This window comes from Hibiscus syriacus, unplaced genomic scaffold (assembly GCF_006381635.1).
Source record: "Hibiscus syriacus cultivar Baekdansim isolate YM2019G1 unplaced genomic scaffold, ASM638163v2 tig00111779_pilon, whole genome shotgun sequence".
NCBI lineage: Eukaryota > Viridiplantae > Streptophyta > Magnoliopsida > Malvales > Malvaceae > Hibiscus > Hibiscus syriacus.
In genome coordinates this window covers 2,037,291-2,048,036 of record NW_024063176.1, presented here as the reverse complement: position 1 = coordinate 2,048,036, position 10,746 = coordinate 2,037,291, and the positions used below count along the sequence as shown (strand labels likewise).

Below are 10,746 nucleotides of genomic sequence, written 5' to 3'. Positions count from 1 at the left end.
TGTACGCATAAAGTGTCGATACATTTTTAAAAAGTATCGATCCTTGAAACATCGAAATCGATAATTATTATGTAACAGGTAAATTTACAATGTAACCGGTTAAAATATACTGGTTAATTAGGAAATAGGTCTACATTATGTATCGACACTCTTTAAATATGTGTCGATACTTTTTTCCAAAATAAAGCACAAACGAGTTGCACGTATAAAGTGTCGATACATTTAAAATTGTATCGATCCTGAAAACATCGAAATCGATATTTATAATGTAATAGGTCAATTTATAATGTAACCGGTTTAAATTTACCATTTTTATGAGAAAATATGTCAATATAAACGCTACCTATTACATTATATAAGCGCTACCTAATTTGTTATTGTACTTGATAATATTTCTGGTTAAATGCCTATTTTATTATATAAGCGCTACCTATTATATTATCTAAGCGCTACCTAATATGTTATTGTGCTTGATAATATTTCCGGTTAAATAATATAACATAACCGGTCTAAATTTTAACCGGTCACTTGTTTAATCGGTCACGCCGTTTTTAACCCTTTTTTAGGCGCCGCACAGCAGAAGTTTCCTAAAAAAATGTACTCCAATGTTCGTCTAAAATATAAAAATTTCATCATTATCCCTAAACTTTAGCTTATATATTAATTTTATAATTAAATTTTAAAATATTTTAATCCAATAATTAAATTAAATTAAATTATTAAATCATTAAATGATATATGATATGATAGTATTTCTCTAATTTTTTAAAGTATTAACTATAATTATTATTATTGGTCAATCATCACTCCTCGCTTATTATCGTTTGCAATAAAATTAGTACTGAAAATTTATATATATATATATATATATATATATATTTCTTTTATAATTGATTTTTCACAAAGTATACTTAAAATTGATTGTCCAACAAAACTATTTTTTCAACCATCGAAATATTTAATGTTATATTTTTCAATTCCTTTTAAGGATTCAATATCCTAATTGAACCTCAAATTTGATTCATCAGCTACATCACTGGTCATACGAGCTAGAAGAGTCCTAAACTTATACAATTGTAAGATGCAATTCAATATATTCCTTAAACATATATGAATACAGTCACCATATTCATTTACAATAGAAAAATCAATTACATTTTTCATTCTTACTTTGATGTAATCACCTAAAACTAACACTGATTTCTCGACATATAACAGATTCAATAATGTGATGAATTTGTAGAGAATCACAACCAAGTCATCTAATTTATCTTCAAGATAACTGCATATAAAAGTTTTAAGACTAGTTAAGAATCTATCGATACGAGTATGGTAAACATCTTCATGGAACATTATCAAATACAACAAAGATAACAACAATTGTTAGAATAGACCATTATTGAGTATCAATATAGTTGTTCTAATTCAAGAGAATTTTTTGTTGTTGAAAAAACCTAATAATTTTAGAAATAGAGAGACGAAACAAGACAAAAAATATGGTTTAGTGAATGAAAAAAAAGGAAACAAAGTATGAAGACCGAAGAGTATAGGAAGATTTATAGATGTGATTTATTATTTTTAACGTGAGTCAAGGTGATTGGTTAAAAGATATCATGTGGTTAAATAATATCAACTCAACTACTTAAACGTGCCATATTAGGTTTATGCGACTGCGATAATAGTTGTTAGTAGTTAAGTGACTAATTTCTTATAAAATGATCAAATTAATAATTATATTATTACTTTTGAAATTTTAGTGATGAAAGCATAAATTTACTCATACTTTAGTGATTATTTACTGTAGTTCACCAAACCAAAAAAAAAATGAACCGAAACGACGACGTAGCATTTCTGCAACCAAAAAGATATTTTCACCCTTTAGTTTATATATACAAACGTTTACAATAATCGCTTTCGCTTTCCCTTTTTATTTAGAATGCTGATTTTGATCTGTGCTTGACTTGTTTGATTCTCAGGTAATTGAATCCTTAAACTCTCTAAATTCAGCTTATTTTTTTCTTAATTTCACTTCAATTTCGGCCTTTCTTTATTACATTACACTCTCAAGTTTAGGGTTCTCATTCATATTCCCAGCACTCAAATTTTCAAAAATTTCCTTTTTCCCTTGTTATATTTATTTAAATGTTTTATTACTAGTTTGATAAGAAGAGAAAGTGAAGGAAGAGAAGTGTAAGTGCTTAGTTTTTGAACTTTCACCCTTTAAAAATTTGGCAGAAATATTTTTTTATTGAACTTTCTGGAGTTTCCTTTTAGTTTTTCCTTATGATTATTAAGTTATTTATTTATTTTTATTTTGCATCGGACATAATTGGGGATTTTGATCTATGATTTAAAGTTTACTGCTTTAGTACTTGTTAAGTAGCAGAAGCAAGAAAAAAAGCAGTTAATACAATTTACTAAGGTTCTGTTTGATTGTCTTTTTTTGTCATTAGAAATGCTGCTAATAAGAAAAAAAAGGAGTAAAATGCAATGCAACGCCGTGTTTAACATGATTGCTCTGTAAAAAAGCATTTGTGTTATTTGTTCTTAGGAAACAGTACATTTAATTTTTTATCGTTAAAATTATAAAGCTAGAACTGAACAGTTTGTTAGGGTATAGATTATTAGTGGAAGAGAAACTAGTTACTTGGTTTTGCGAGTAATAGTCTTCTGTTCATGTGTGCAGGCTTGGCAGTTTTAAGTCGGTAGATTTACAGAGAAAAATGTTAAGTTCCGGCAGTAATTTAAGCCGTGGGAATGCTGGGTTTTCTTTGGATATGCCAACATTGCCTCAATGTTTGCCCTTGGAGCCACTTTCATTAGGCAACCAGAAATATACTCGGTCTGGAGAATTAAGCCGGGTGTTGGGTGTTCCTCTTCGAAGCAGTACATCAGATGATCATTCTTTTGGAGTTTCACACACTAAACCTTGCCCTCCAGTGGCGACAGAGGAGCTTAAGAACTTTAAGGAAAGTGTTCAAGATACCTCCAGAAAGGCCAGGTATAGTCTTTCTACATATTCCACCAGCTGAATAATGCTAAAATTTGGAATTTTCTATAATAGATGGAATATGGTAACCTTTATGGTTTAGTAAAATGATTTCTCATTGTAATTGTGGCGACAGAGGAACCTTTAAAGTTAATTAGGCAATGGTAGGAACTGCCCTTGGAAACATAACGGGCAAATAACAGACTATATGGACATGATTAGTTAGAATGCCTGCAATGCTCGTGTATAGTGGTATATGCAATATATTTTCTTTGCATGCAATGTAGATATATCCAGTCTTGGATAGAGAATATAAAGCTTTCCTGCAAGTCAAATGATTCTTGTCATAGTTTTCTTGCTGTACATGTACTCCATGCATATTTTATCCCAATTATGATTCCTGTTACTCGTAAGTCATGTGAACAGCTTTTAGTTATTGAATCTGCTTTGTCTTTCTAACAGGGATAGAGTAAAAAGGTTGCGAGAGTCAATTTCTAAACTGGATAGGTATAAAGAAGCTTTAAGCTCAAAGAAGCGACAGCGAAGTGATATTTCAAGTGAGAGAACCAGTGGAGTAAATATTACGAAGGGGGGAAGCCAGATTCATAGAAATGGACATGACTTAATAACTCAAAGATTGGAGGATAGGCCAAAGAGTATTGGGCTCAACAAGCGTGTTCGCACATCAGTGGCTGATTTAAGGGTTTGTATTTTACTTGTATTGCTGGAATACCAGTTTAGATTTTTATGTGCATTATTTGAAGATAAAATATGTGAATTTCGATGCAATTTGCATAGAAAGATAAGTTGACAACTGTTCAGTTATGTATCAAATGATGTTTCTGACGGACTTTGGTCATTTTGTTTAATGATAATTGAATGTGCAATTTTATGCAAAAATAAAAGGAAGAAAACAAAATGGGCCTGAAACTTAAAACATAGCTTTTCTACACCCTTCCTTTTTATCTTAATGTTTAGCTTATGCTTCATCAATTTTATTTACTTTACTGTTTTGTCTCCGTTTCTGCTTTCATGATATAGGCTGATAGAACTGCTGTGAATCCAAGGCAGCAGGGGACAATAGAAAAAGATGGTGATGTGCTTTCAGCTGTTAATGGTGGTTCTGCTCGAATGGAAGAAAAGATCCGCAGATTGCCAGGTGAAGGATGGGAGACAAAGATGAAAAGGAAACGATCTGTTGCAGCTGTGGGAAATAGAGTTGCTGGTGGTGATCGAGATATAAAACGAGTAATGCAATCAAAGCTGAGTTCTGAATCAAAGTTGCGATCATGTGATATACAGGGTTTCAGGTGATTGTTTGTCTAGGACTGAACTTCTATCCTAGTTGATGATTTAAGAAAGAATGCCGTCTCATTTTGCTGGGCAGTGGGTATATTAGTTTTCAACTCAAACTGTATAACTGCTATTTTTGATATTGCATTCCTGAATGCTTGATATGATATTACTGTTTCCTAACTACTATGTAGGAAGCTTCCTTCTCCTGTATCTTAAGGCCTTATTGCTGCACTAGATTGTTTCTTCATGTTTAGGCCTTTTGTTTATAAATTATGTGATTGTGTCATTTTTCAGCCGTTTTTCGAACCTTGTTCTCTAAAAGCTTTTTCTTACTATTGTATTATTCGTTTTTTTATGCTTACAGATCAAAATCTTCCCTAGGAATTAGTGGCATTAGAAAGTCAGACGGTTCTTTTGAAGCGGCTGGTTCAGATGCCAGTACAGTGCTAAGGAATGAATTGGAGAGTACCTCTATTCCTCGAGATCGTGCGACTATGTTGGAGCAGAGGGTTGTAGTAAAAGCAAATAATAAGTATGTGCTTCACTGGTTTAGTTCTAGCAGTCTGTAGTGTATATGCAGGAATCATACATAGTTAACAACCATCGAAGTTTGCATTTAATTTTTCATGTATGATATTATTTTTAGTGGTTTCTTCTCCTTGACTATTGATTCTTTTAACGGCTGTATTCATCAGGGCAACTCTCCAAGATGACAATCAGGCAAGTGGCCCAAGTACAATGCTAAAAGCAAAGGTTTCTAGGGCACCACGAACTGGTTCCATCATGGTGTTAGACTCATCTTCTAAAGTTCACCTCTCATCTGGAGCTTTGCAGGGTTGGGAACAGCCAAATCTAAATAAGATCCAACCGTTTGGTGTTGGGAACAATCAAAAACGTTTTATGTCTACGGGTTCATCTTCACAGGCCATGTCTCAGTGGGGTGGTCAGAGACCACATAAAAACTCACGTACAAGGAGAACAAATTTAGTGTCCCCATCTAATGCTGAAGCTCAGATTTTAAATCAAGGCTTCACAACTCCTGATTTTGGTGCTAGGGCATCTATTGGAACTGGTGGATCACTGCTTGGTTGCAGTGTAGATAATGCTACTCCCAGATTTAAGAGGGAACCTGAGAATGTTTCTTCTCCATTTGGGTTTTCTGAGAGTGAAGAATCAGGGGCTGGGGATAACAAATCAAAAGAGAAAGGAATTGATTGTAGTGAGGTTACTTTACCTACATCTCAAAAAGCTGGGTCTTTCTTATTGCCCACAAGAAAGAACAGAATGTCTACTAATGAAATTGGAGATAGAGTCCGGAGACAAGGAAGGAGTGGAGTTAATACACCATCCTTGACCAAACCAGGCATTCCTCCTATGAGGGAGAAGTTGGAGAATATTACGACAACCAAGCCAATACAAAGTGCGAGATCTGCTTTTGATAAAAATAGAAGGTTTTTAAATATTTCCAACTAGCTTTTGGTATTAGGTTGTTTATTTATCTTGAGGAAATCTGATGAATGAATTATTTTTCTTTGGTTCAGTAAGACAGGGCGTCCACCTTCCAAAAAGCTGAAAGATCGCAAGGCCACAACTCGTGTTGGTTTGATACAGAATAACATCTCTTCAAATTGCACAGGTTTTTACTAGATCCATGAGATTTTCAAGTTTCATCTTCATATATGTTGAAAATTTAGAGTATCGAGTCTATATCACTATGATTGCTCTAAGAATATCATTTTAATCATTTTGCTTATTATTCCCAATCTTAATGCTGTGCATGAATGATGTGATTCTTATCCACATCTCTGTGACCAAACAGTATCATATCTGTTTGTGTTAGCTTAGTTGTCAACATGTAATATTTGTGTGCTTGTACGGATTTAATATTTCTTTTAATGGACAGTGTCTTTTTGTTTATGTGATAGTCAAGTTTGGAATGAGTTTTAGATTCACACTTTCTGCATGCATATACCTCTAAATTTTTGTGTACTAAAGACGTTTAAGATCCATGAAAGCTCCTGTTATATTTTTCCTAATGAAGTGTTTGGGATGGCATGTTCAGGTGAATCTGATGATGATCATGATGAACTATTTGCAGCTGCCACTTCTGCTCGATTTGCTACTAGTATGTATCTCTCTCGAATGATTGCCCCATCCCCATCCAAAAGAGAGAAATAAATAAAAGAAAAATGCCTTTTGAGAACTGAGCTTTTAGTTGTGGCATATAGTCTTACCTGTTACTTGGTTTGATAGGTCTTGCTTGTTCTGGTCCTTTTTGGAAGAAAATGGGATCAATTTTTAATTCTGTCAGCTCTGAGGAAACATCATTCCTTAGACAACAGGTACCGTAGGGTTACTAACAGGCTTTTGACGCATTGACACTTTGGGATTTTTTTTTAATCACAGTTTCCTTATCTATTATTTTGATGTTGGAACAGATAAATTTGGCAGAAGGGCTTGATGAGAGTTTGTCTCAGATGTTTGGAGATGGATATACTGTTTTGGTAGGCTCCATCATCTTATGTATTTCTCCGTAAACCAGATCTTTTTAAGAGATCCAAAAACCGCAAAAGGGATAGCTGCCTGGATGGAAATTAAGCTAAAATTTTGTTGGCAAATATTGATACAAATTCCTTTCATTTCTCAGGGTGGTGTGACACCAAAAGATGCACGTAGTTCTGTTGAAGAAATTGTCAAAACTAACACCGCAACTGGTGGATTGGATCTAAAACAGTTTGACAAGGTTACTCCTTTATGCCAAAGAGTTCTTTCTGCTTTGATAGAAGAAGATGAAAGTGAAGAAATTTACAACCACATTGAAGCTAAGAATATGTCCCTTCACTATGCAAGTGATGATTCCCATTGTGATTCTTGTAACCATATGGATGTTGAACCTAAAGATAGGGACAGGATAGAGTCTGAAGTTGAGTCGAACGCAGATTTTCAGTGTCAGAAGAACTCTCTGTTAGATAGACTCTCTTATGATGCGAGTGTTGCTTCTAACACATTTAGGAATTCCGGCATGTCTAATTCGTTACATAGTAGTGAAAGGTGGTCGGGAGATGATGAATTTTCACATTCAGATATGGGGCCTGTGAGTGAAATATGTTCAACCGACCTGGGTCAGGCTCAACCTAAGGAAATAAGTATTTCTGCCATTTCTTTGTCAGATGGCCAGTACCAGTTTATGTCTATGGAGGACAAGCTTTTGCTGGAGCTACACAGTATTGGTCTTTATCCAGAGACTTTGGTGAGTTCTCTTTCACACTTCTGTCTATTTGATGTCAAATGTCTTTGTACTTCACTCTTATATGATTTTCCTTTTCATTTTTTGCAGCCTGATTTGACAGAGGAAGAGGAAGCAATAAATCAAAATGTTGTTGAACTTAATGAACATCTTTATCAACAGGTTTCTGTCCATAACTTGTTTCAAAAACATCTTCTACTTGGACTATTTGAGCTTATTTTTAAAATTAGCCTTGTTTCATATATATATTCTTATTTTTGCTAAAATGAAATTTCATTGTTTGATGTAAAACCTTTTAGCTGTCTTTTGCTTTTAAATTGCATTTCGGCAGATTTGAACGCTTTATTTTACTGATTTGTAGATCCAGAAAAAGAAGAAAAAGTTGGGGAAGATTGATAAAGCCATTCAGAATGGGAGAGAAGTAGAGAGAAGGTGAGATAGAGAGTTGTCTTCTAGTGTTGTTAATAGCCTTCTTATTAAATGGTGCTTCAACTAGAATAATGCGGTGTAATCTGCAGGAACATTGAGCATGAGGCAATGGACCAACTAATACAAATGGCTAACAAAAAACATTTGGTAATTCTCAGATTCCGGGTGTGGTTACTGTTTCTATTTAATAACTAAAGCCATTTATGCTTAATTCATTTACTACAAACGATTTATGCAGGCTTGTCGTGGGGGTAATTCATCGAAAAGCGCAGTTCGTAAGGTTTCAAAACAAGTTGCATTATCTTTTATCAAGCGAACACTTGGTAGATGTCGAAAATTTGAAGAGTCGGGCAACAGTTGCTTTAGCGAACCTGCATTGCAAGATGTCATGTTTTCTGTACAGCCAAGCAGTAACGAAGCAAAATCTGTTGAATGTATTGGCTCTGGAACTGCCAGTAATACTTGCAATGAAACATCTAACCATCAAGCAGAAGCCAGGGGCTCAGGTACGTGCGAAAATAAATTTCATGTTACTTCAACTCAAGTTTGTTGTGTTCGTCCGACATGTGTATGTGAAGATTCTGTAAGTTTATTCGTGTATTATAACTCATGTTTGAATGTGTCAGATACTCGAGAAAAGAGTGAAGGCACTAAGAAACATAGCGCTATAATATGCTGTTAAAGCTTGTGGATTTTGGAATTTATTTAGTCATTGAGAGCATTTTTGAAGGGTAGGAAAATTTATGTTAATCTCTCTTCTGCCTCAGGTGCTGTTTGTAGTACTTTTGAGAGGTACGATTCTCCAGAAGCTGCTCAGGCTGTTCACTCGTCGGAGCATGTCATGTCCAAGTACGGATCTATGTTGAACAAAGGAAGGAAGAGGGAAGTACTGATTGATGACGTTGTTGGAAGTGCTTCTTCTAGGGTAGCACCTGCTCTTGACGGCACCACCGGAGGACTAAGAGGAAATAGAAGTGTAAGAGAGAGGGAGCAGAGCAGAGATAATTTAAGAAATATGAGTTCGGTATCTGGGGCTGGTGGGGCATCACTGGATGGTGCCAAAGGTGACCGGATAACAAAATCAAAGCCTAAGCAAAAGGGTAATTCAGGGCATGGATTCAATGGCAGGCTTTCCGATCCTTCACTACCTCCTTTGGGTAATACTAGCAAGATGGTCGAGAGAGGAGTGAGTAACATTCGTCCGGATGCATCTAAAGAAGCAGACGAGCCTGTTGATTTCGCAAATTTGCAACTAACAGAGCTGGATCCGATGGAAGAATTGGGTGTTTCGAATGAGATAGGTGGCCCCCAAGATCTGATTTCATGGCTAAACTTTGATGAGGATGGTCTGCAAGACCATGATTCAATAGGTTTAGAAATACCAATGGATGACCTCTCAGACTTGAAATTTGCATTTTGATAGTCTTTGTACCCTTCCCTTTAGCAGCCAGCCCATTTGATACACTTTGATCAAGCAAGGATAATTATGATTCATTTATACTAATATATGATGTGTATGTAATTCAGCAATTTTGTTTGTTTAATCCAGTTAATATTCTTCTTCTTTTTTTGGTTTTTTTCTCCCTTAAGAGATACACATGCTTAATCGTACCTCTATTGCATGGCATATCTGGAAAGGTCGTAATGATCTGGTCTTCAACAGTATTGCTCGCTCCACCGAAGCTACCCTTGCTCCAAGTAACAAATGGCGTACCTCTATTGCATGGCATAACTGGGCTCGATCAATTAATTGATCTCAACATTTACGATATTTTGTTATACCTATGAAATTTCCTATACATGTTATCCAAATAAATTTACAATCAAAATGGATTATTTCGTGTACAATTTTGTGCGTTTTATCATTTAAATAAATTGTATTAAGGAAGTATTAGAAAATACAAATAAAACATAAATATTTCAACCATAAATGAAGCCGACCTTAGCTCAGTTGGTAGAGCGGAGGACTGTAGTGGTGCACATAGCAATCCTTAGGTCGCTGGTTCGAATCCGGCAGGTCGGAACTTTTTTCGTCTTTTCCCAAATATCTGTGCATATCCACAATGTATGTTGGATGGAAACTAATAAAGCTCTACTTTGGTTTGCATTTGTTAATCCTTCTAAATGCTCTTGGTTTTTTAATTTATCGTTTTATTATGGTTATTTGCTTGGATTTTATATTTATACGCACGTACGTATGTATGTTCGTATATATTAACCACATGACAGACTGACCATTGCTAATCGGGTTCAAGAGTAAAGATGACGACTACTTCCCCTTGTATTGTTCGACCTTTGACCCCAAACCGGTTCATGACTGCCATCCGTCATCTCTTGGATCTCTTAAGATCATTTCTAAATCTTTTGGCTTCAACAGATATCCAACTGTTATTTGATCTGATTGATTCATTTGGTTTGATATTATCATAAAAGAAAGATTAAGTTGATTTTTTTTCTTAAACATGAAAGATTAAATTTATTAAATTGTTTCAAATTAAGATTAAACTGATAAAAACGTATAAATTTTAAGAATAAAGTTATTATTATATCAAACTACAATTAAATTTCGTTTCAAATTCAATGGTAAAGTGACATGTTTATATGGAATGTGTCATGTTCTTATTCTGGCCTACCCATATTTATTAACCGTGTTAGGTTTTTGGACTGAATTGAGAGGAAAAAACCAAAATTCAGAGAACTATTTACAAAAAAAAAATTAAGGGTTAATTAAAAAATATGATATAGTTCAGGGGCTAACTTGTATTAAAAACTTTCCTTTATATTT

General features: G+C 34.6%; 1 protein-coding gene and 1 non-coding gene across 2 annotated transcripts; both read left to right on the top strand.

Moving 5' to 3' along the window:
* Nucleotides 1–1,924: 1,924 nt before the first annotated feature.
* On the top strand, nt 1,925–9,522 carry LOC120170485. The gene is made up of 16 exons (XM_039178438.1): nt 1,925–1,976; nt 2,687–3,001; nt 3,452–3,692; nt 4,031–4,299; nt 4,650–4,817; nt 4,981–5,736; nt 5,827–5,921; nt 6,348–6,410; nt 6,539–6,627; nt 6,724–6,789; nt 6,933–7,535; nt 7,623–7,694; nt 7,894–7,964; nt 8,051–8,108; nt 8,200–8,467; nt 8,729–9,522. The coding sequence occupies exons 2-16, from the start codon at nt 2,724–2,726 to the stop codon at nt 9,379–9,381; spliced, it is 3,750 nt and encodes a 1,249-aa protein (XP_039034369.1). The 5' UTR covers nt 1,925–1,976; nt 2,687–2,723; the 3' UTR covers nt 9,382–9,522.
* A 375-nt stretch (nt 9,523–9,897) lies between these two features.
* Nucleotides 9,898–9,984, top strand: TRNAY-GUA. Its single transcript is given in 2 exon segments — nt 9,898–9,934; nt 9,949–9,984. It is a non-coding gene; the product is annotated as a tRNA-Tyr (tRNA).
* The last annotated feature ends 762 nt before the right edge of the window (nt 9,985–10,746 follow it).